Raw genomic sequence first — 26315 nt, 5'->3', positions numbered from 1 at the left:
GACCTAGAAGAACAGAAAAATTGCAATATGTGAAGCTTTTAAAGGCAAACACAATGATGCTCTGCAGATGGCCATGAGTGTTGTTATGCTGTGTGAGAATTTAAAAATTTGGAAAAGAGGTATCTGGATAACAATAGTAGTTCTGGAAAAAACCATATCACTTAACAATCAGAATTAACTTTGAATCAAAAAGGTTTCCACTGTTTTTTATTGTGCTGGCTTTCACATGATGCACTGGAAAACTTTTTGGCACGGTTCGGGCGTAAAAACCAGTCCAAGATCCCTTCAGTTTTAAGACAGTTTTGTGGCTTATTGCTGTGTCACAGTATTTTTGTCCCAGTTGCCATGGCAATTATCAGACAAAAATACTTAGTTCCTCACTTATTACCTAAATCAAAAGTGTACTTGTGATATGTCATAGAACAACAATGATGCACCCATGCCTGTAAGTGCAAATTTAGACAAAAGCAACCTAGATGAGATTTCACATAATGTAGAACAGTCCGTATTATCTAGTTGGGAGAACGGTAAAACAAGTTAAGCAAAATATGTGTTGTGTGATTTGTAACTTGTAATTCTTCCACCGAGTTAACAGTCTGAATGAGAAAGGTAAAAAATTAAGGTACAACTGATAACTAGAAGAACCCCCAAAGAGAAAAACCACACTTTAACCCAAATTAGGGTTATATTCATGTAAATAATTAATTTGAAAATATTAGTTATTGCTTTACTACTCATGAAGCTGTCTGGCCAGTTTAACAAACATCTTAGGTTCATTAGCTATTTTCATTTCAGTAGTTGTACGTATTGGATGAAAGATATTTTAGGCATGGGAGAGACAAGATGGAAAGGAGAAGGTAGTAGGGAACTGAGGAAAGGTTACAGATTACATTAGATGGAAATGAAAAATGAAGACAAAAGGGAATAGAGTTGTTGTGAGGAATGGTCTGAAAGAAGAAGTACAGAGGGTAAGAGATAGGATAATGAAGATCAGAATAACGCCGAAGGGGAGAATTATAGGTGTTTCAGGCATATGCCCCTTATGTGGGCTGTACACCTCAAGTGGAGGAAGACTACAAAAGCAGATGAATGGACAAAGGATAATACAGTGGAACTTTGATTTTATGTTTTTTGTGATTCTGCACCATAAATTTGTAGTCCCTGTGAAAGACCATTAAGATCAATGCTAAATTTTCACAGATTTTACGTTTATTCCTACTAAAGCTTACCTTGATTCTATGATCTTACTCGATGTCTCACTTGAGTTCATCCCTGTTTATTCCTATGGACATTTGATGTGATTGAATGAATTATAAGTGGTACAAAAGACAGACAGTCTGCACTGGTGGAGTTAAGGGAATATTTTAGGCCATTGCAAAGAGGGGAGACATGAGAGAGAAAATGCTGATGTAATCCAATACAGCTTGCAGTGTTTAGCTTCATCATGCAGTTATGATACAACTACTGCTAGGTCGTGGCAAAAATGGAAAAACAGCACAATTGACATGAAATATTCTGGACTGAACCAATACATGGTGAAGGGGCTCAACAGCCACCTTTTCATATGACACTTATAACTCAGTCTCATCTACTTGCTTGTATTTATGATGTACTGCATTCAGCAACAATATCAGTTGTCAACCTTTTAAATTCAAACACTGAGTCTCAGAGAAGATGCTTGGTCGGAATCAAGGAAACCTTGGCCATTTCTGCCTAGTGAGCTCTTATTGGCTGGTGACTTGTTATGTCACCCAACAACCAGGCACCCTCCACACCCCGCTAACACCCATAATAAGTTTACAGACCTTAGTCAACGAAACATTTGAAATTCCAAGTACTGGATTATAAAGTATAAACAGGCTCAGAAGCTATAAATAAAAGCCGGTGCAAGAATTTCATTCTTCTTCTTCTAGGTAGCAATTTTATCAACACTCATGTCAAGTGACATAGCCGCATCACAAATCTATAAACAAACAAGACAGTAATTTCAAAATTTTATGTCATATACTAGACCTATTAGGAAAAAAAGTGGGTTTTGCCGCAAGTAATACTGTAGGGCATGCAATTGGAAAGACTATCACTTTTGCTAATGATGAACAAGGTCATTTAGTGTTTTCCCAACACAATAATGCCACAAATTATACCTTAAAACGCGCAGTTTTGAGGTTCCTTCATTTTATATCCACCTCAAAATTATCAAAAATTTATAGCCTACATGGCTACTGATACTGTAAAATACACTGAAAACTGCCAGGTTACAAAACCTCAGATGTTTGTTTTCCATCTGCAGCCAATAACTGTATAACATGGTGACATCATGTTACTGCAGTGGTTTCTAGCATATAGAGTGATAAACAGCACGCATACTAAGTGGCTTGTTCCAAAGTACAGCTGATGTTATCAGCGTATAGCAGAAACAGTGACTGCAGTTTCCACTCAGCTTTAATTTATGTAGTTAGACACTGTATGCCCATCACTGCTGTACTTTAATTTTGCTGGTAAAATTTTACTTATGGCAGCAGTGGCCTAGTGTACTAATGTTGGCAACATGCAATGGATCTGCAAGAGCACATTGATGAAGTGGATGAATGTTTTTTAATTAAATCATGGGAGGAGATGGGTGGATCAATGTTTTTTAATTAACTCATGGGAGAAGATAGGTGGGTCAATGTTGTTTAATATATTGAATGTGCAACACTATTATGAATAAACATTAATCCACCTACCTTCTCACATGATTTAATTAAAGAGCAATGATCCAGTGTGATCATGCAGATCAATTGTGCATTGTCAACATTAGCAAATGATGCCACCACTGCCACAGTGAAATTTAACCAATTTTACTTACAGTAGTCCTGCTTGGAGCCTGTTGACAGAATCCAGAATGTATCATGCCTCTACCAACTGCAGCCACTGTAGGTTACTTCATTTGCAATGTGTGGCATCACAATTAACAGAGTGTGTTCAGTGAACAGTTGTGCAATGGTTTGTTCAACTTAGTTGCAATGCTCATTGGTGTTTAATGTACTGTGATAGCAGACAGATTGTTGTAAAGGTAACAGATTGCTGGGACAGACAATCACTGAAATCACAGCAGGCTTAACTTTATTTCATATTCATTGTTATAAATAAGTAGCACATATGAAGGAAATTTTTTTTGTATATACGTACTTTCACAAAACCTGCTGTTTACACAACAAGTAAAACAGTAGCATTAAATTTTCATAATGTCAAGAGAAACATTGAAGAGGATATAAGAATTCAGATGTCAGACATGGATATTGCAAGTGTGCCTAATACAAAATTTCTGGGGGTCTGGCTACAGGATAATCTTATATGGGAAACTCAAATTGACAACATATTAAAGACGCTAAGTACCATGTGTTATTTAATGAGAGTGCTAGGAAACTGCTGTCATAAGGACTGTCTAAGCATACATTGGCAGTATGGCAGAACACTCCATTTTGACTACTCCGCACAATGAACGAGAAAAAGTTTACAAGCAGTACACTAGAGATCATCGCACTCATGTCACCAGAGTGTGCTACACTGCCATCATCTATAGAAGAAACACACACAAAACACACACACACACACACACACACACACACACACACACACACACACACACACACGTTAGAACTGATGCCTTTTACCGTACTTCACAATTTTCGGTTTAATTCACCATGTCGTTCACCAATTTTTGTTTTTCTTTTCTGGGTGAGTCTAAAGTTTTCTGGGTGAGTACAAGGGAAAGATTTATTAAAAAATGTGTTTTGAAGTATAAATTGTGGTCACATAATATTGGAAAATACACTACTGGGCATTAAAATTGCTACACCACCAAGATGACATGCTACAGATGTGAAATTTAACCGACAGGAAGAAGATGCTGTGATATGCAAATGATTAGCTTTTCAGAGCATTCACACAAGGTTGACACTGGTGGTGACACCTACAATGTGCTGACATGAGGAAAGTTTCCAACCGATTTCTCATACACAAACAGCAGCTGAACGGCATTGCCTGGTGAAACATTGTTGTGATGTCTCGTGTAAGGAGGAGAAATGCGTACTATCACATCTCTGACTTTGATAAAGGTCAGATTTTAGCCTATCGCGATTGTGATTTATCGTATCGCGACATTGCTGCTTGCATTGGTCGAGATCCAATGACTGTTAGCAGAATATGGAATCGGTGGGTTCAGGAGGGTAATACGGAATGCTGTGCTAGATCCCAACAGCCTCACATCACTAGCAGTTGAGATAACAGGCATCTTATCCGCATGGCTGTAACGGATCGTGCAGCCACTTCTTGATTCCTGAGTTAACAGATAGGGACGTTTGCAAGACAACAACCACCTGCACGAACAATTTGGCGACGTTTGCAGCAGCATGGACTATCAGCTCGAAGGCCATGGCTGCGGTTACCTTTGACGCTGCATCACAGACAGGAGTGCCTGCGATGGTGTACTCAATGATGAACCTGGGTGCATGAATGGCAAAACGTCATTTTTTCGGATAAATCCAGGTTCTGTTTACAGCATCATGATGGTTGCATCGGTGTTTGGCAACATCGCGGTGAACACACATTGGAAGCGTGTACTCACCATCGTCATACTGGCATATCACCTGGCATGATGGTATGGAGTGCCACCGGTTACATGTCTAGGTCACCTCTTGTTTGCATTGATGGCACTTTGAACAGTGGACGTTACATTTTAGATGTGTTACGACCTGCGGCTCTACCCTTCATTTGATCCCTGCGAAGCCCTACATTTCAGGAGGATAATGCACGACCGCATGTTGCAGGTCCTGTATGGGCCTTTCTGAATACAAAAAATGTTCGGCAGCTGCCCTGGCCAGCAGATTCTCCAGATCTCTCACCAACTGAAAACGTCTGGTCAATGGTGGCTGAGCAATTGCCTCATCACAATATGAACTGTGGTATTGTGTTGAAGCTGCATGGGCAGCTGTACCTGTACATGCCATCCAAGCTCTGTTTCACTCAATGTCCAGGCGTATCAAGGCCGTTATTACGGCCAGAGGTGGTTGTTCTGGGTACTGATTCCTCAGGATCTATGCACCCAAATTGCATGAAAATGAAATCACATGTCAGCTCTAGTATAATATATTTGTCCAATGAATACCCGTTTATCATCTGCATTTCTTCTTGGTGTAGCAATTTTAATGGCCAGTAGTGTAGCTCAGTTACCTCATACCCAAATACGTATTTCAATTTTTTCCCAAGTTTTTACTCTCTGTTACACACCTGTGATTTTCTAAAAGCTGATGAAATTCTTTAGCACAAATTATTGTGTAAACATTGTGTTGTACATTTAATTTCCTTTACTTATACAGATTTTATACAATGTATTGGAGAGGATCACATTTTTTAATCAGATCTGCCAATTATATATATTTTTGCTCATATTTTTGGGGGTTTTAACATTTTCCTCAGTTTTGCGTTTTTTAAGACCGGACCGCACGAAAACATAAAATACAGGGTTCACTGTAGTGTGTGCTGCAGAAGGGAAAGGCACAAAAATACACTCCTGGAAATGAAAAAAAGAACACATTGACACCGGTGTGTCAGACCCACCATACTTGCTCCGGACACTGCGAGAGGGCTGTACAAGCAATGATCACACGCACGGCACAGCGGACACACCAGGAACCGCGGTGTTGGCCGTCGAATGGCGCTAGCTGCGCAGCATTTGTGCACCGCCGCCGTCAGTGTCAGCCAGTTTGCCGTGGCATACGGAGCTCCATCGCAGTCTTTAACACTGGTAGCATGCCGCGACAGCATGGACGTGAACCGTATGTGCAGTTGACGGACTTTGAGCGAGGGCGTATAGTGGGCATGCGGGACGCCGGGTGGACGTACCGCCGAATTGCTCAACACGTGGGGCGTGAGGTCTCCACAGTACATCGATGTTGTCGCCAGTGGTCGGCGGAAGGTGCACGTGCCCGTCGACCTGGGACCGGACCGCAGCGACGCACGGATGCACGCCAAGATTGTAGGATCCTACGCAGTGCCGTAGGGGACCGCACTGCCACTTCCCAGCAAATTAGGGACACTGTTGCTCCTGGGGTATCGGTGAGGACCATTCGCAACCGTCTCCATGAAGCTGGGCTACGGTCCCGCACACCGTTAGGCTGTCTTCTTCCGCCCACGCCCCAACATCGTGCAGCCCGCCTCCAGTGGTGTCGCGACAGGCGTGAATGGAGGGACGAATGGAGACGTGTCGTCTTCAGCGATGAGAGTCGCTTCTGCCTTGGTGCCAATGATGGTCATATGCGTGTTTGGCGCCGTGCAGGTGAGCGCCACAATCAGGACTGCATACGACCGAGGCACACAGGGCCAACACCCGGCATCATGGTGTGGGGAGCGATCTCCTACACTGGCCGTACACCACTGGTGATCGTCGAGGGGACACTGAATAGTGCACGGTACATCCAAACCGTCATCGAACCCATCGTTCTACCATTCCTAGACCGGCAAGGGAACTTGCTGTTCCAAAAGGACAATGCACGTCCGCATGTATCCCGTGCCACCCAACGTGCTCTAGAAGGTGTAAGTCAACTACCGTGGCCAGCAAGATCTCCGGATCTGTCCCCCATTGAGCATGTTTGGGACTGGATGAAGCGTCGTCTCACGTGGTCTGCACGTCCAGCACGAACGCTGGTCCAACTGAGGCGCCAGGTGGAAATGGCATGGCAATCCGTTCCACAGGACTACATCCAGCATCTCTATGATCGTCTCCATGGGAGAATAGCAGCCTGCATTGCTGCGAAAGGTGGATAAACACTGTACTAGTGCCGACATTGTGCATGCTCTGTTGCCTGTGTCTATGTGCCTGTGGTTCTGTCAGTGTGATCATGTGATGTATCTGACCCCAGGAATGTGTCAATAAAGTTTCCCCTTCCTGGGACAATGAATTCACGGTGTTCTTATTTCAATTTCCAGGAGTGTATACTAGGAGGAGAAGGATGGGGATGTAGAAATGAAGAAGCAAGAAGATTGCTGGAATTGTGCAAGAGAAATTGTTTAGTGATAGGTAACTCATGTATTCAGTTGAAAGAGAGCAACTGAGTAATGCCAGCAGGAATCTAACACAGAAATTGTTGGTGAATTACATGCTCCATGAATGGAAAGCGAAGAGGACTATAATGGATGTAAAGGTACAACCATCTGAGGCATTGTTTAGTGACCACTGGCTACTGGTGATGAGCATGAGGAATGGAAGAAGACAGAGAATGAGGGAAGGGGAATTAAGAGTATGGAAACTGAAGGAAAAGAAAGTTAACGGGGAACACCGACAGATTACAAGGGAAAGGTTACCAAAGGATGAACAAAAGACAGGAGAAGACGAATGGGGACGATTTAAAAGTGCTATGGTAGAAGCTACAGTAGGTGTCTGCAGAAGGAAAAGTGGCAGAAGATGGTGGAAGGGGACACCATGGTGGAATGAGAGAGTCAAGGAGATAGAAGGAAGCACAAGGCCTTCAGACTAAGTTCGCAGGAAGGACAGGATTAGCAAGAGAGGTGTAAGAAAAAGAAGAAAGAGGCAAGTAAGATAGTGGCTGAAGGGAGAAGATTGGACAAATGAGCAGAGGCAGTAAGAAAGTACTATGTGGAATGGTCAAAAGTGATAGGAGAGGTTGGGGGGGATCTAACATGGAAAGAAATGGAAATGGCACTAATCAAATTGAAAGGAGGAGAGATGCCAGGTACGGGTGAAGTAAATGTCAAAATGGTGATGGCAGCATGGGAGCTTGGGAAACAGTGGCTGTATTGTGTGATGAGGGTGGTGTGGAATGAGAAGACTCCAGAAGATTGGAAGAGAACACTAATTGTCCCTGTATTCAAGAAAGAGAGTAGGAAGGATTGTAGAAACTACAGAAGGTTCACACTGATACCACACTGTGCCATGGTATATGAAAAGATCCTGGGAAGCAGAATCCAAACAAAGGCCGAAAACAAAATGAGAGAAGAACAGATCTGGAAGGTGAATTTTTGACCTCACATTTGCAGTGAGGCAGCTCCAGGAGTGCCACTATGAATTTGGGTAAGACCTCATGATAGCCTATCTCAACATAGAAAAGATGTTTGATAGCATCTGTAGAACAAAGGTCTGGGAAGCACTAGAAAAAAAAGGAAGTGGTAAAAAAGACTATTAGAGTGGAGAAGATCTAATGTGGAATTCTGAGTTGTAGGAAAGTGGGAAATGAAAGGACAGATTGCTTCCAGCTACCGAGTGGTGTGAAACAAGGCAGTGCGACAGCACCTCTCCTCTTCATTGTTGTCTTGGATAAGATAATGACTGCAGTGGGAGGAAAAACTAGAGGAAACAAGCTGAAAGCAAAGGTGTTTACAGATGACTTAATGACCTGGGGAAATAGAGGGGAATACTGCGAGACAGTATGGAATGAAATTCAGTGTAAACAAATGTGTGATCCTGGTTACAACTAGAAAGAAAAATAGATAAACTAGCAGAATAAGGATTCAAGGTGAACAAGTGAGGAAGGTGAAAACTGTTAAGTACTTTGGAAGCAAGATGGAGGAAAATGGAAGAAATAAGAAAGACATCAGTGGATGTGGATGACAGGCAGAAGCATTCCTTCGAAGTGTTAGTAGCCTGGTTTGGAACAAAAATGTACCAAAAAAAGGAAAGAAGTGATATACAGAAGTAACTACATCCCAGTAGTGACCTATGCATCAGAAACATGAGCAACAGGGGGGGGGGGGGGGGGGAGGAGATGTAAATAGACTACAGGTAGATAAAAATATAAAAAGGATTAAGAAGACACTTGAAAACAAAGCTCTCCTCCAAATTGATGAAGAATTTGCTAAAAACAACACAAGAAGCTTTTACAGAACTTTCAAACAAAGGTTCTCAAGATACGAAGCACCCACCCTCCAATTCTGAGATGTAAATGGGACCATTGCTCACAATAACACGGAAAATTGCAAAATGCTAGCAGGGTACTTTGAGAAAATCTTGAATTGTGAACCCATCCTTGAAAAATTTGAATCCATCCCAAGTAACAGTGAGAAGCCAAGTTCAGAAACACCAACAACTGAAGAACTACAGAAGGTCATTTCAGAACTTAAAAACAACAAAGCATCCGGAGAAAACCATATAGTGGCTGAACTATGGAAAAAAGCTGACAAAAATGCAATTACATCCCTTCAGTGTGTTTTCGATAAAATCTGGAAAGAAGAAGAGATCCCCAAAGAATGGAGAATAGGTCTCATCCACTCTATCCACAAGAAAGGTTTGAAGACAGACCCCAACAATTACAGAGGAATATCACTGCTGGATATAACATACAAGATTCTTTCTTAAGTCCTTTTGAACAGGGCAGAGCCACAATTGGACCCACAAATCGGGGAATACCAGGGAGGTTTTAGAAAGGGTAGATCATGTTCGGAACAAACACTAAACCTCAAAAACATCATGGCATACCAAAAATCAAGGGCAAAGAGATATGTAATCTCCTTCATTGATTTCAAAAAAGCATATGATTTGATTGATTGAGGATCTCTATTATCAGTCCTGGAAGAAATGGGTTTGGATAAGAAAACAACCAATATTATAAAAGCGACCCTTACAAATACATTTTAGAAAGTTAAATTTATGGACAAATTATCACAATCCTTTGAAATAAAAATGGGAGTGCAACAGGGGGATGGGCTCTCACCGTTGCTGTTCAATTGTGCACTTGAGAAAATAGTCAGAGAATAGAACACAAATATTAAGAGTGGTATAAGACTGGGTTGCAAAAAGAAGAACCTTAAAGTAAATTGCATTGCCTTTGCAAATGATATGGCCCTATTTGCTGAAACAATGGAAGAAGCATGGGAGCAAATTCTTGAATTAAACAAACAGCTAAAATAGGTCTTCACATCTCCTTTGAAAAAACTAAGATATTGACAAACATCAAGCATTATGTAAATACCTCAAAGTTCAAGAACAAAAGATTGAAATAGTAAAAGAATTCAAATATCTTTGAGAATGTATTAGTTGGGATGCTGGGGAAAGCAAAGCAATGGAATCCAGAAAAAATAAACTTGAATTGGCCTTCCAACAAACAAAAAATACGTACAACAAAAAATCCCTTTCATAGGGGTCCAAAGTTACACATTACAAAACAGTGATTAAGCCAGAAGTACTGTATGCAGCAGAAACACTAAACATGAATTTCAAGGGCCAAATGGAGAAACTTGAGCTAAAGGAAAGAAAAATTTTAAGAAAAATCATAGGATCAAAATTTTAAGAAAATAAGATTATGTACATCAAAAATGAAACGCTCTACAAGAAAATTGAAAACTTTCAGATACTATGCGAAAAAGGAGGATAAATTTTTATGGTCATCTTCTCAGAATGAATTCCAACAGATTAACTAAACAAATCTTTGACTCTTTCCGTGATGACAAAACAAAACCCAACTGGTTTAAAGAAACTGAGAAAGACCTAGTAGAATTAAGGATTTCAGAAAATTCACTTACTGATTGGACAGCTAAATTAATTACTAAAGATGAAAGCATAAGGTTCCAAGACAAATCTAGACGGAAGTCCAAACTCTGCATCTCGGAAGAAGAGAGGAAAAGAAGATCAGAAAGAATGAAGAAATACTGGGCCCTAAGAAAAGAACAACACGCAAGGAAATGATTGATCCAGTGTACCCCAAAGAGAGTGAAACAAAAGAAGAAGAAGATTACAGGTATGGGGAATGAAGTCCTTCAGAAGTAGGACAGGAGTAACAAGGAGAGGTAGGATGAGGAATGAAAAGGTAAGGAAAACACTGAAAGAGGAACCCTTGCAGAGCAGGACAGAAATATCAAGGCTAAAATGATATGGACACTTAAAGAGAATGGAAAACATGGAGATTCTCAAGAAGATACATGAAATAGAGATGCGAAGAAAACAAACTAGAGGAAGACAAAGGGATTGATGGCTGGAGAGTGTGTTGAAAAAAGAGGCAAGAACTGGACCAGAGTAAATACAGAAAGATGGTGAGGAAAACAGGGCTGTACATGGTGAGGCTTATGTTCCAAACAGACTCAGCCTGGGGCTAGAAACGTTCAAGATGATGATGATCAGTTTTATGTTGGTCACACTCTCCTTTTATGATTGCTTATATTGTGAGGTAATTCAGAAAAGCTCACAAATCAATCATCCTCTAAGTATATTTTGCATCTGATATCTTGCAGACAATTATCCTCTGAAAACAATCATGATCAATGCCAAAAATTGTATACTGATTATTTTTCAACTGCTGTTTTATTCTGACAGAATCTGAAGGGCCATGGATAAAATGAATAGGACAAATTATTGCTAGATTAATTCCAATTTCTGTGTGCCTCATAGTTATGCAAAATGATCAGTAAGTTCTAGGCCATTTCATTGTCAGTCCCTTAAACATGATCTTTGTTTGAATTTGCTCCTACTGGCATTTCATTTACTTGGCAGTCACATTACTTTAAAATCAGTTGGATCAGGTTCACTTTCTTTATGTGTTATTTTTGTACTTGCAGCCATAGTTTTAACTTCACACAAGAATCAAAGAAAATTGTCAAGTAATAAACCCTCAAACAGCACTGATGAATTACCAGACTCTGCTTTAAAAGCAGGGGCTTAGCACATAACAATATCATTATCAGTTATCTGCAATCTCTCTGTACAGAATAATGTCTTTCTGGGTATTCTCAACACAGATGCTACTACACAAAAACATCCTACTGATGTAGTATCCAGTTACAGAGCTGCATCACAACAGAACTTCTGTTCACAAGTGTTCGTCTACACTCCCAAAAATATCTTAACTAAATATTCACCATGTACCTTTAAATACAACAGCCTTAAAACAGCAACTCTGAATTGTTAGAGTACACTTCAACTTCACTAGGACTTTATTAGACTTTTCAAAAGCATTTCATATTCTGTATCTTCAAACTCCAACTAGGAAAATTAGAAAGAAGGGATGAAAGGTGCACAGCATATGGCTAGAAAAACTACAGTACTAAAGCGAAATTTCAGTATAAGTTCAATGTCCAGAATAAACCAATAAACAGAATTTTCCTTTCATGTGAATAATTAACAAAACCTTAAGAATTTGCCAGGGCTTAATTCTAGGGCAGTTACTGTTTTCATTTGAAGTAGATGTTGTTGAATGTATAAGTCTCCAAAAATCTGTGTTTTTTTAATGACACAAGTGTATTATTCATTGAATCTGGTCTAGAAAGACTGCAGTCAACACTAGAAAATTCTATGTCAAACTTTCAGAGTGGTTAAACAGAAACAAATACCTCTTGACTCACAGAAACATAAATCACAGTATGACTTTGATTGAAGTATATACCAGAGCAAAATTTCTCTTCTGTACAAGTTTTTTCAATTATAGCATATCAGTAATTTTTCTTTACATGTAGATTAATAACCTTAACTTAGAACATAAAAATATGTGTGTGTGTATACTGTAAGGAATATAATTGAATACTTGTTACAATTTAATTGTTTAAATTTAAGTATGAGTGTATTATGTATTGAATAACAGTGCCTGCAATGTTACTATAAAATATCTATACTGATTTAATTAATTTAAAGTCCCTTGAATCAATTTCAGTCTGTATATTAAAGATAATCTCAGGAACTATTGTACAAATTTTGATATGGTTTTCACTAATAAACTGATTCATGAGAAAGGTTTGTGTGCATATTTTTCCATTGCTATGCCAGACAAATCATCTGGCCACAGACAAATAAAAGCAACTTTTGCAAAGCCAGGGTGGGTCAGCAGCTTTTATTACTAGATACCACAGATTTACTTGGAATCCAATTATTCAGGATTTTGTGAAATACAGATCACCATCCTGCAGTTATTTATAAGTTAATTTGAATTCAACAGTGGAAAATGCATGATGGAATGTAATAATATTCTGAAAAGAATAGTTGCTACTCAGCCTATAGTGGAGATGCTGAGTCGCAGATAGGCATAACGAAAAGACTGTCACACAATAAGCTTTTGGCCAACAAGGCCTTTGTCAAAAATACACACACACACACACACACACACACACACACACACACACACACACACACACACAAATGCAACTCACACACACACACACACACATGACCCAAGTCTCCAGTAGCTGAAACCAGACTACAGCAGTGCATAAAGGGAGAGGCAACTGGGTGGGGATAAGGAAGAGGGTGCGGCCACGTTCCTCAATGTTGACCTCCCCCTCAAAGATGGCTACATCAGTACCTCTGTCTATACCAAAACTACCAACCACCTGCAATACCTCCATTTCGACAGTTGCCACCCATTCCATTGCAAGAAGCCCCTTCCTTACAGCCTAGCCACCCGTGGCTAGGCTGTAATGAGCGGTCCATCTCAAAATACTCTGAGGGTCTCACTCAGGCCTTTACAGACTTTAATCACCCCTTAAATCTTGTACAAAAACAGATCTCCCATGCCTTATCTTTCCAGTCACTCACCACTTCCCAAAGTCCCACCATCCAGCCACAGAGGCGCATTCCCCCTTGTGACTCAGTACCACCCAGGACTGGGGCAACTGAATTACATTCTCCACCAGGGTTTCAACTATGTAACCTATCCCATCAAAGGCAGGGCTACCTGTAAAACCAGTCATGTGAACTACAAGCTAAACTGCAACAACTGTGCTGCATTCTACATCAGCATGACAACCAACAAGCTGTCTGCCTGTATAAATGGCCACCAACAAACTGTGGCCAAAAAACAAATGGACCACCCCGTTGCTGAGCATGCCACCTAACACAATGTTCTTCATTTCAATGACTGCTTTACAGCCTGTGCCATCTGGATCCTTCCCACCAACACCAGTTTTTCTGAATTGTGCAGGTGGGAACTCTCCCAGAAATATATCCTATGCTCCCATAACCCTCTTGGCTTTACCTTTTGAAGGTCATTGTCCTTACCCATCTGGCCCTTTCCCTGTTCCCATTCCATCACTACACAGCTCTCTATTCCACCAACACACCCAGTCTTTTTATTTCTCTTCTTTCCTGCTTTCCCCCCACTCCCCCGCTCTTTGTCTATCTCCCGACTGCACCTGACTGCCCTACGCCCTCTCCACCTTGCCCCTGTATGCTGCACTTTACTGTCCCCCATCCTTACCCTGCAATCCCTCCCCCTATCCACCCCAGCCCCTTCCTTACCCCCACTCTCATGCCTCTCTCATCATGCACTGGTGTTCATAGTCTGACTTCAGGTGCCAGAAACAGTAATCATGTGTGTGTGTGTGTGTGTGTGTGTGTGTGTGTGTGTGTGTGTGTGTGTGTGTGTGGGTGGGTGGGTGTGTGCTGTCTATTTTTGACAAACCCTTGTTGGTTGAAAACTTACTGTGTGACAGTCTTTTTGTTGGGCCTATTCTGCACTGTGAATTAGCATCTACGCTATATCATGATTAGTAACTATCCTTTTCATAATATCATTAATTTGAATTAAACTGCAGCTTGCATAAAAACATCACGTTGGGAAATAGAATATACTGTTGTCTTACGAAAAACATACCTGATCTGTAGGTAGGAGCGAAAAATCATCAGGTGGGTTTGTAATTACATATCGTTTTGTTGATGCATCACAAGAAGAACTTGTGTCCCGAAACCTGTAACATACAGAAAACATTTCTTATAACCACACTTTTATTAATCACTCTTCTTATGTACCACATAATACTTTCTGGTTGGTGCTGAGTTATTTGGAAACAAATTTAGTAATGCAGTCTACTTATACATGAAGTAGTGTTTCCAATGTTGTATAACACTTTGTTGCTGAAAGGAATTGAAAATGGTATCTTATTACTCATATTTACCAGAAGAATTCCACCACTGAGACTTACAACATTTGACAATTATTTTATTACACAAACATTAATACATAAATGGACCCATATATGGTCATACATGGCTTGTTTAATTCTGTGTGTATGTATTTAAATTGAAAAAAGAGTGGTAAGATATAAGTTGGTAACATCTTTGTGCTGTAATATGTTTACTATGAAGTATACATTGATGATATACAGCCAGAATGTCAACTGCACACATAATCAAGAGATGAAGCAATAAGAGATTCCCCCAAATACACAAATGTCTAAGTGATCAAATATTCACACATCAAGCTGCTAAGATAGTAAATACACAACTGGCTTGAGCCAGCGGCTTCCTTAACATGATATCTTGGAAACAAGAGGCTCTCTCCAATACACATGGTGTGGGTACCTCTTGTCAATGACTGTCATACCCAGTTTGCTGCTTACCATCATTGTTGGTTATACATCTTCCGTTGCCAATGCATTATTGGCAGGGATGGATATTAAAGTGACTGAGCAGCAGAGGCACTGAGTTGTCAACAGGCACATAACCAAGAGTGAAAATTTTGGCAGCTTTTGGACGAATTCTTTTTTGAGCTAGTATACATACATACACATGCGCAAAGCAACATGCAGCACGTGCAAGCATGAAGGAGCATGCACACACACGCACACGCGCATGCTGCTTTGACTTCATCTTTTCTGGTTATCTGGATTCAAATACACCGAAGATTTTTTGTGCAGCAAATTAGTAATTCGCACTAATTTAGGCTATTTTTTGACATTGGTTACATTGGGCCTCACCAGTATGTAGAATGAAGGAAACATGTTAGATTAAAAGCTAATGTACCATTGCAGTTTGCATGTAACACAAAGTTCAGGCAAATGGTAGGAATGAAATGCTATTGTAATTATGGAGTAATTAATGATTAAAGTTCCTATATTTCTAGTCATCAAGAGACAGCTATTTTTATGCTTTGTTAAATCAAAAATAAACTAAGTGTATCTCTAATTGAAATATGACATCATGATTTTTCAGCCAGAATTAAGCATACACATGTTTTAATTGGTGTTAGTTAACTGAACTATAATCCTGAATATATAGGAATGTAAAGTTTTAGTTGTACATAATTTAATTAATTGAATGTAGGCCTTTCATTCAATGAAACTAATCCCTTTGTTCACCTGAAAATGATTGGGTGATTATCCTTTAAGTAAGTAAAATAATTAATGAAATATATTGTTGCAATGATAAAACATAACTTGTAGTCTTAATAGAAACCGATTCTTTCCTATCTTTGTATGAAATTTTAATTGTATAAATCTAAAAATTTAATATGTAACTGCAGTAGCCACCAGAAAGATCATGGGAGGCACACATCAGCATGGCACATCACGGACAGTAGTTGCCGCAAGCAAAGTCCCGTCCACCAGAGGGCACATGAGAATTAGGCCGCGCCCTCTGCCGGCGGAACAACAACTCAGGCAGCACGGGCCGTGCCCAGTTCAGTTCACATCAGGCATGCTTAGCAGACAGTTCCCGGTCTACACTATGTGAAGTGTGACAGAAACGTGAATTGTGTTACTACACAATTGGTGATGAGGATGGGATCATTCTTTCGCGTGTTGCGTCATTGTTCCGGTTTCGCAGCTTATCCATGATATGGAGGAATTAATGTGGGTTTTGGTTGAGCAGCAGACGGATCTGATGGCCACCAAGAATCAACTGCTTCTGGCGTTGCTCTCCCCGCAGTCTTCTCCAGCGCCATTCCCTCCTCCCTTTCCCCCGTATGACGAGACGGCGGAGGATTGGGATGCGTATGAGCATTGCCTTGGGCAGCATTTCCAGGCATTTCATGTTGCCGATGCGGAGGTATGTCGTGTTCTTTTCTTGTCTTGGATATCTCCCTCGCTGTATCAAGTTTTGCGGCAGCTAGCACCATTGCAGGAACCCTCGTCCTTGTCTTTTGACGCATTGTGTTCATTGCTGTCTTCATATTATCGCCACTGCACGCATGTTGTGGTGACTAGAGTCGAGTTCTATCAATGCAAGAAACAGCCCCATCAGTCTTACCGGGCGTGGGCCGCTACCTTGCGCGGTCTTAGTTGCAAGTGTCATTTTGTCACAGAGCAGTTGCGAGAGTCGTATGCCCACGTTATGGTGCGTGACGTCATTGTTCGTTTGGCCCCTGATAGGAAGGTCCAGCAATGGGCCCTGCAGTTCGAAGATCCTTCCCTTGAGGAAGTCCTGTCCATTGCTCAATCGTATGAAGTCTCTCACGCTGCAGGTCAACAGTTGGAAGCGTGATGCGACATCGCAGCGGTTCAGGGAGCACGGCCGCGTCCACTGTGTCCAGGGTGGATGACGTGCGAGTGGTACAATCCAGCCGTTATGGCCGCTCCTGCACGGCACTTAAACAGAGTTCCAGCCATCGGCCCCTGTTACCGTCCTGTGCGTCGTGTTATATACGTCGATCGGGAGGAGATTATGTGTTTTCATTTCGATGTGGCGTCCCGCCAAGCGGTTGATGGCTTCCCAATCACTAGCTCTCGAGTCGCCAGGGAAACGGCAGCTCACCCGGTTCTCCGGAAAGTAGTTCGCCTCGTTCAGCAGGGATGGTCGTCCCGACCTCCAGGCTGGGCCTCGGACCCTCTTTGTAATTATTTTGTTCTACGAGACTGCCTCTCAGTCTTGGAAGGAGTTCTCCTTCTGGCTACCGATGATACAGCTCCTTGCATGGTTGCTCCTGCAAGTTTGCGAAGGGAGGTCCTCACGTTATTACATGAGGGGCACTGGGGTGTTTCCCGTACTAAAACCTTGGCTCGCAGACATGTGTACTGGCCCTGTATTGACAGAGAAATTGAGCACTTGGTGGCCGCCTGTTCCCATTGTGCGAGCCAACAGGCGTCTCGCAGGTCAGCATTCTCTTGATGGCTGCCTGCAACCCAGGCATGGGAACGGGTTCACATAGATTTTGCAAGCCCATTTCTCAATGGCTTTTGGCTCATTGTCATTGATGCTTATTCCCGATTCCCATATGGGGTTCGCTGCTCCTCAACCACTTCAGAAGTTGCCATCCAGGCACTAGCGAAAATCTTTTCTGTGGAAGGTCTGCCAGTCAACCTGGTATCGGACAATAGACCGCAGTTTCTTTCACAGACCTTCCAGGATTTTTTTAGGCGCTTCGGTATTCGGCACGTTTGCTCTCCCCCCTTTCATCCACAATCGAATGGGGAAGCCGAGTGCATGGTGCACACATTTAAGATGCAGATGAAAAGTATGTACACGAATTTCCTGTAGAGGAGGTGTTGACGTTTTTCCTGATGGCATACCAGACCACACCAATGGGGGAACGCAGCCCCACAGAGCTCCTCCATGGGCACCAACCTAGGACTCTGCTGCACCTCCTCTGGCCTGGTCCTCGCCAGTCTTTGCAAAATGTAGTACCCGGCTTTCCACCGGGTATGTCGGTCTAGGCACGTGGGTTTGGTCGCAATCCACATTGGATACCGGCAGTGGTCCTGCGCTGCAATGGCCGCTGGCTCTATACTTTGCAGGTGGGGGACCGGGAGGTACGTCGTCACCAAAATCAGCTACGTCCACGTTTGGGCACCCATCCTCCGACTCATCGGGCGCCGGCTTCCCCTTGCCAGCACCTGTGTTGTTTTCTCAGGGGACGCTACCACCCCTCCCACCTGTGACCCCGCCACACTGCGATGGTTCTCAGCCTTGGCAGCCTCCAGTAGCTCTAGCACCGGCATCGCCATTGTTAGAGATGCCCTGGCGAGAGCAGGCCCCCCTCGCGGGCCCAGTTTCTCAGGAGGCTGGTTCCCTTCCCCATCATCCGCACCACTGGGTCTTGCCCCTTCTGAGGTGGACCGGGATCTGGAGTTCGACGGCTTGTCGCCCGTTCTGTCCCGGGCTCCAGTGGTGGGACGACGGGGGCCTCTTTGTGTGGGTCAGTTCCAGCCGTATTCGAAGGTTCTGGCTCGAGGGTTGGCAGATCCCCCCAACTTCAGCCTTCCAATGGACGTGGAGGTCATCGCTACGGCACAATGCTCCACCTTCCGATGGAGTGGATCACAGTGGCTTCGCTCCCTGAAGGAGGAGGAGTGCAGTAGCCACCAGAAAGATCGTGGGAGGCGCACATCAGCACAGCGCATCACGGACAGTAGTTGCCGTAAGTAAAGTCCCGTCCACCAGAGGGCACGTGAGAATTCATCCAAGTCCTCTGCCAGCGGAACAACAACTCAGGCGGCACGGGCCATGCCCAGTTCAGTTCACATCGGGCACGCTTAGCAGACAGTTCCCGGTCTACACTATGTGAAGTGCAATGGAAATGTGAATCGTGTTACAACAGTAACAATGACCATAATTTATCCAAATCATGCTTTTTTATTTTTATTTTTATTTTTTTTATTTATTTAGCCATCCATGGACATTTTTAAATATATGAATGTTGTCAGTTTGTGTACGTTCATCTATTTATACAGTTTGTTGTTATATGTAGTTAAACATTGTGACATATGAGTTACTTACAATCATTTTTGCTCCTTATCAAAACATTACACATGCTTAAATATTGCGCAACAAAAGTTATTTACAATCATTTTGTACTATGAAATTCACTTATAGTGTAAAAGCAGTGTTCCTGCAAAAACAATTAAAGATTTTTCCTAAAGTGGTAAATGTTATCTGTTTCTTTTATTTTCTGTGGCAGTTTATTATACAGTTTTACACCTTCATAAAAGAAGCTAGTTTGAGTCTTATGTAAATAGAAGTGATTTGTACGCAGTCATAGTCAGTCTTATGTCAGTCATGAGGCAGTTTTAAATCAATTTTACGCATATAGTGTACCACTGAAGTTCTAGCATGAAAAATAAAACTCTTTGTGAACAAGAAACATTGGAACTTATTTCTACCATTGCATGATTCCCATGTGGCAATGCAGTAACATCAAAATGAATCTATGGCAGCATTAAGAAGCAGCACCCCGGATTACACAAGATACGTACTATTTATTTGATGGAGGATATCTGTAATGTGATGTGGTACATTTTTTCTCTTGTGTTAAGCAACAATACACATCCCAAACTTCACCAACAAAAAACATATTTGCCATGTTATATTACAGTCCTTAAACGGTAGTAAAGTAGGGAGTCGTGATATTGGTAATTTTTCAGATCATATTAATGATGTTTATGGTATTTTTTGAATATAATAAATTGAAGGTAAGTGATGATGATGAGAATATTAATGAGGAAGAAAAGTATTTTGTTTGTTTTAAAGAAGAATTGGAGGCTTTAGGTATTAGTATAGAAATGTGCATTAGTAGCTATGATGCTCTTAAATGATAAAGTGAAATTAATGACTATAACACACCAAATAAAGCTCTCGATTTAATTACTAGTAAGGAGGCATGTATAGATGATCATACTAATTCTGTTACTGGTTGTAACAGTGACAGTCAGCTGTTTAATGTTATGAATGAGAATGAATCCTTTTTATATAATATGTGGTTAAATAGTGATGCTAGTGAGAAAGATGAAAGCTTTAGAATAATGATAAAAAAATCTGTGTTTAACTTTGTATTCATACTGGTAGCATAAAATTAAACACATTATTGTAAAACAACTTAAAGACAAGTACCACAGTGCTGTTCCAAGTGAAACAAGTAAGTGCATATGGATTGATGAAATTCTGAGTGACAGTGACAATGATATGAATGTTGTTGTTGTTGTTGTTGTTGTTGTTGTTGTCTTCAGTCCTATGACTGGTTTGATGCAGCTCTCCATACTACACTATCCTGTGCAAGCTTCTTCATCTCCCAGTACTTACTGCAACCTACATCCTTCTAAATCTGCTTAGTGTATTCATCTCTAGGTCTCCCTCTACGATTTTTACCTTCCACGCTGCCCTCCAATGCTAAATTTGTGATCCCTTGATGCCTCAGAACATGTCCTACCAACCGGTCCCTTCTTCTTGTCAAGTTGTGCCACAAACTCCTCTTCTCCCCAATTCTATTCAATACCTCCTCATTGGTTATGTGATCTACCCATCCAATCTTCAGCATTCTTCTGTAGCACCACATTTTGAAAGCTTCTATTCTCTTCTTGTCGAAACTATTTATCATCCATGTTTCACTTCCATACATGGCTACACTCCGTACAAATACTTTCAGAAACGACTTCCTGACATTTAAATCTCTACTTGATGTTAACAAATTTCTCTTCTTCAGAAACGCTTTCCTTGCCATTGCCAGTCTACATTTTATATCCTCTCTACTTTGACATCATCAGTTATTTTGCTCCATAAATAGCAAAACTCCATTACTACTTTAAGTGTCTCATTTCCTAATCTAATTCCCTCAGTATCACCCGCCTTAATTTGACTACATTCCATTATGCTTGTTTTGCTTTTGTTGATGTTCATCTTATATCGTCCTTTCAAGACACTGTCCATTCCGTTCAACTGCTCTTCTAAGTCCTTTGCTGTCTCTGACAGAATTACGATGTCATCAGTGAACCTCAACGTTTTTATTTCTTCTCCATGGACTTTAATACCTACTCCAAATTTTTCTTTTGTTTTCTTTACTGCTTGTTCGATATACAGATTGAATAACATAGGGGGCAGACTACAACCCTGTATCACTCCCTTCCCAACCGCTGCTTCCCTTTCAAGCCCCTCGACTCTTATAACTGCCATCTGGTTTCTGTACATATTGAAAATAGCCTTTCACTCCCTGTATTTTACCCCTGCCACCTTTAGAATTTGAAAGAGAGTATTCCACTCAACATTGTAAAAGCTTTCTCCAAGTCTACAAATGCCAGAAATGTAGGTTTGCCTTTTCTTAATCTATTTGCTAAGATAAGTCGTAGAGAAAGTATTGCCTCACATGTTCCAATGTTTCTACAGAATCCAAACTGGTCTTCCCCGAGGTCGGCTTCTACCAGTTTTTCCATTCGTCTGTAAAGAATTCGCGTTAGTATTTTGCAGCTGTGACTTATTAAACTGATAGTTCGGTAATTTTCACATCTGTCAACACCTGCTTTCTTTGCGATTGGAATTATTATATTCTTCTTGAAGTCTGAGGGTATTTCCCCTGTCTCATACATCTTGATCACCAGATGGTAGAGTTTTGTTAGGACTGGCTCTCCCAAGACCGTCAGTAGTTCTAATGGAATGTTGTCTACTCTCGAGGCCTTGTTTCGACTCAGGTCTTTCAGTGCTCTGTCAAACTCTTCACGCAGTATCGTATCTCCCATTTCATCTTCATCTACATCCTCTTCCATTTCCATAATATTGTCCTCAAGTACATCGCCCTTGTATAGACCCTCTATATACTCCTTCCACCTTTCTGCTTTCCCTTCTTTACTTAGAACTGGGTTGCCATCTGAGCTCTTGATATTCATGCAAGTAGCTCTCTTTTCTCCAAAGCTCTCTTTAATTTTCCTGTAGTCAGTATCTATCTTACCCCTAGTGAGATAAGCCTCTACATCCTTACATTTGTCTTTTAGCCATCCCTGCTTAGCCATTTTGCACTTCCTGTCAATCTCATTTTTGAGACGTTTGTATTCCCTTTTGCCTGCTTCATTTACTGTGTTTTTATATTTTCTCCTTTCATCGATTAAATTCAATATTTCTTCTGTTACCCAAGGATTTCTACTAGCCCTCGTCTTTTTACCTACTTTATCCTCTGCTACCTTCACTACTTCATCCCTCAGAGCTACCCATTCTTCTTCTACTCTATTTCTTTTCCCCATTCCTGTCAATTGTTCCCTTATGCTTTCCCTGAAACTCTGTACAACCTCTGGTTTAGTCAGATTATCCAGGCCCGATCTCCTTAAATTCCCACCTTTTTGCAGTTTCTTCAGTTTTAATCTACAGTTCATTACCAATAGATTGTGGTCAGAGTCCACATCTGCCCCTGGAAATGTCTTACAATTTAAAACCTGGTTCCTAAATCTCTGTCTTACCATTATATAATCTATCTGATACCTTCTAGTATCTCCAGGATTCTTCCATGTATACAACCTTCTTTTATGATTCTTGAACCAAGTGTTAGCTATAATTAACTTATGCTCTGTGCAAAATTCTACCAGACGGCTTCCTCTTTCATTTATCTCCCCCAATCCATATTCACCCACTATGTTTCCTTCTCTCCCTTTTCCTACTCTCAAATTCCAGTCACCCATGATTATTAAATTTTCGTCTCCCTTCGCTACCTGAATAATTTATTTTATCTCATCATACATTTCATCAATTTCTTCATCATCTGCAGAGCTAGTTGGCATATAAACTTGTACTACTATAGTAGGCATGGGCTTCGTGTCTATCTTGGCCACAATAATGCGTTCACTATGCTGTTGGTAGTAGCTTATCCACACTCCTATTTTTTTATTCACTATTAAACCTACTCCTGCATTACCCCTATTTGATTTTGTATTTATAACCCTGTATTCACCTGACCAAAAGTCTTGTTCCTCCTGCCACCGAACTTCACTAATTCCCACTATATCTAACTTCAACCTATCCATTTCCCTTTTTAAATTTTCTAACCTACCTGCCCGGTTAAGGGATCTGACGTTCCATGCTCCGATCCGTAGAATGCCAGTTTTCTTTCTCCTGATAACGACGTCCACTTGAGTAGTCCCCGCCCGGAGATATCCATGTTAGTTTAATGAAAATATAATGTGTACTCACCAAATAGCAGCAGCACAAAACACACACACACACACACACACACACACACACACACAACACACACACACACACACACACACACACACACACAAAAGGGTTTAACTTTTACAAGCTTTCGCAACCAGTGGCTCCTTCTTCTGATAGAAGGGGTAGGAACAGGGGTGAAGGAAAAGGACTGGAGAGGTTTAGGGAAAGGGGTACAGTTCAGAAAAGTCAACGAGAACCCTGGGTCAGGGGAGACTTACAGGATGGGGTGAGAAGGAGTTGTCAATAATTGATTTACTTTCATTGTTATATTAGTTTAATGAAAGTGTGTCATGGCAATGAAAGTGGTAAGAGCAACAATGATTTTAGAGGCTTTTTTTGAAGAGATAGAAGATGACCTGTCATATGAGGATGTTAGGATTATAAATGTACTGAAGTTTGTTGTCTGTTCATTAAGGTCAGAACAGGATCATGGGAAGGCAGGTGCCTTGCTGACACAGGCAGTCAAATCTCTGGAGTATCAAAATCCTCAGATAAAAAAATAAACCATAATGAGGACTATGTAGAATTACCTGTAATTGGAGTATGGATTAAAGGTGCAACTGGGAAACATAGTAAAGTGGTTAAAAGTCAGGCTTTAATGACTTTTACAATTGAGGGAGGGACTTTTATGCATGGATATTTAATAATTTAAGCTCTCTGTGAAGGTCTTATTCTTGGCATGACATGGATAATTAGTGTGAAAGCAGGTTTTGATTGGGGAGGCCAGAAATTGATTATCAATGCAGTTGATGGAGACTATATTTGTACTGATTTTAATAAAGTTAACTATATATTATGAGGAGGAGAAAATAAATAGAACACAGTGTTAAAAAGACAGTGGATTTGTAGTCAAAGATATTCTAGGATTAGACACAAATGAAGCAGAATTTAAAGAACTTGTAGACACTAAGATTTCAGAAGCAAAAGGGTTAACTGATAATCAAAAAGACGCATTTGAATCTTTTTTTATGGGTTTATAGTGATGTGTTTAGTAATATTCCAGGCAGAGTGAGAGAATATCAGTGTACTTTACAGCTAAAACCACATCAACCATTCTTTACAAAATCATATTGTGTACCTGTAGCTAAGAGACCTGCAGTTGAGAAAGAATTGCGTAAGATGGAAGTTTGTGACATCACTGAGAGAAGTGTTAGCCCAAATTAATAACCCATTAGTCATTGCTTCCAAAAGAGATGGAGGAATGGCACTGGTTTGTGATTCTAGGCATTTGAACAAGTATTTGTACAGAGAAACAGATCTATCTGAAAACACTGATGAACTTTTACACAAATTTAAAAATATTCAGATTATGTCTAGTTTGGAGTTAACTTCCAGATTCATCAGGTATCTTCAGCTCCTGAATCTTGTAAATATACTGCCTCTTTTTACAGTGGTAGATGTTTGCGATGCTGTGTAGTACCTTTTGGTCTGAACTCATCTATACTGAGTTTTTAAGAGCATTAGATTATGTACTTGGCCAGAATTGGTAGAAAAACTTACTATTTTTGTGGACGATGTTTTAGTAACTGGACAAAGTTAGGAAGAACATTTGAAGTTGTTGAAACAGGTGTGCAAAAAATACAGAGAATGAGGTATGACCCTGAAACTCAAAAAATGTAAATTTGCTGTCCCTGAACTAAAATTCTTAGGTCATGTAATTGCTGGGAAAGGAATCTTGACAGAGCCTGATAAAATTAAAGTAATCTCAGATTTTCCATCACCACATAGTAGAAGTCTGTTTATGGACTTTATTGATATAATAGAGGGAAACATTCCACGTGGGAAAAATTATATATAAAAACAAAGATGAGGTGACTTACCGAATGAAAGCGCTGGCAGGTCGATAGACATACAAACAAACACAAACATACACACAAAATTCAAGCTTTCGCAACAAACTGTTGCCTCATCAGGAAAGAGGGAAGGAGAGGGGAAGACGAAAGGAAGTGGGTTTTAAGGGAGAGGGTAAGGAGTCATTCCAATCCCGGGAGCGGAAAGACTTACCTTAGGGGGAAAAAAGGACAGGTATACACTCGCACACACGCACATATCCATCCACACATACAGACACAAGCAGACATATTTATTAGGAATGATAATATACAGTAATGTCACCTTGTACTTTAATATAACTTGCTGAAACACCATCAATCTTGGCCCAAACAGTGATTCTTTCATTGGCATTAACACGTCTTCTGTTCCTAGTATACAATGAAAATGGTTTGTCAGTATGTACAACAGCTGTTCCATAATTCCTATCACCTTGTACACCAATAGAGAAAGTGCGATAAGAAATAATGTCTCTGTCATAATACGATTCCAATCCTTGTAATGCTTTATCACTACCTCGTACTATGGCAAGTGTTAACCATGCATTACCAGGAACAACTTCTGTAGTAGTACATGAAAAGTTAATCTTGCATCCAACAAATGTGATAGGTCCAGTCAGTAGTTCCTCTTGAGAAACATTGTTAGGAACAAAACTGAGGGTGTCCACTGTCTTGTAGACTGGAAGTCTGCTCCTTCTTCTATAGCCTCTCCTGCGGTACGGCATGGCTGTGTGCTCGGTGCGGCTGCCTCGAGTCAAATGAGCCTGCAGCTGCCTTGGGAGCGGATGTGGCCGCTGATAAGACGTCAAGCGCCAGTTATCACCGGAAGTGACGTCACTAACATATGATTTTCCAGCAACACGCTCCTAGTAAAACTAGGGAGCGTGTTG

The 26315-nt window shown here is 41.0% G+C and overlaps 1 protein-coding gene across 1 annotated transcript in view; it reads right to left on the bottom strand.

Moving 5' to 3' along the window:
• The window catches only part of LOC126462459 (calcium-activated potassium channel slowpoke), a 915336-nt gene that overhangs the window by 24231 nt on the left and 864790 nt on the right, over positions 1 to 26315 (bottom strand). The window contains exon 28 of the mRNA XM_050096074.1: positions 14568 to 14661. Within this exon, the coding sequence (XP_049952031.1) occupies positions 14568 to 14661 (94 nt within the window). The remainder of the gene's footprint in view (positions 1 to 14567; positions 14662 to 26315) is intronic.

Source organism: Schistocerca serialis, chromosome 1 (genome assembly GCF_023864345.2).
Source record: "Schistocerca serialis cubense isolate TAMUIC-IGC-003099 chromosome 1, iqSchSeri2.2, whole genome shotgun sequence".
Classification (NCBI taxonomy): domain Eukaryota; kingdom Metazoa; phylum Arthropoda; class Insecta; order Orthoptera; family Acrididae; genus Schistocerca; species Schistocerca serialis.
This window is presented reverse-complemented; position numbering and strand designations above follow the sequence as displayed.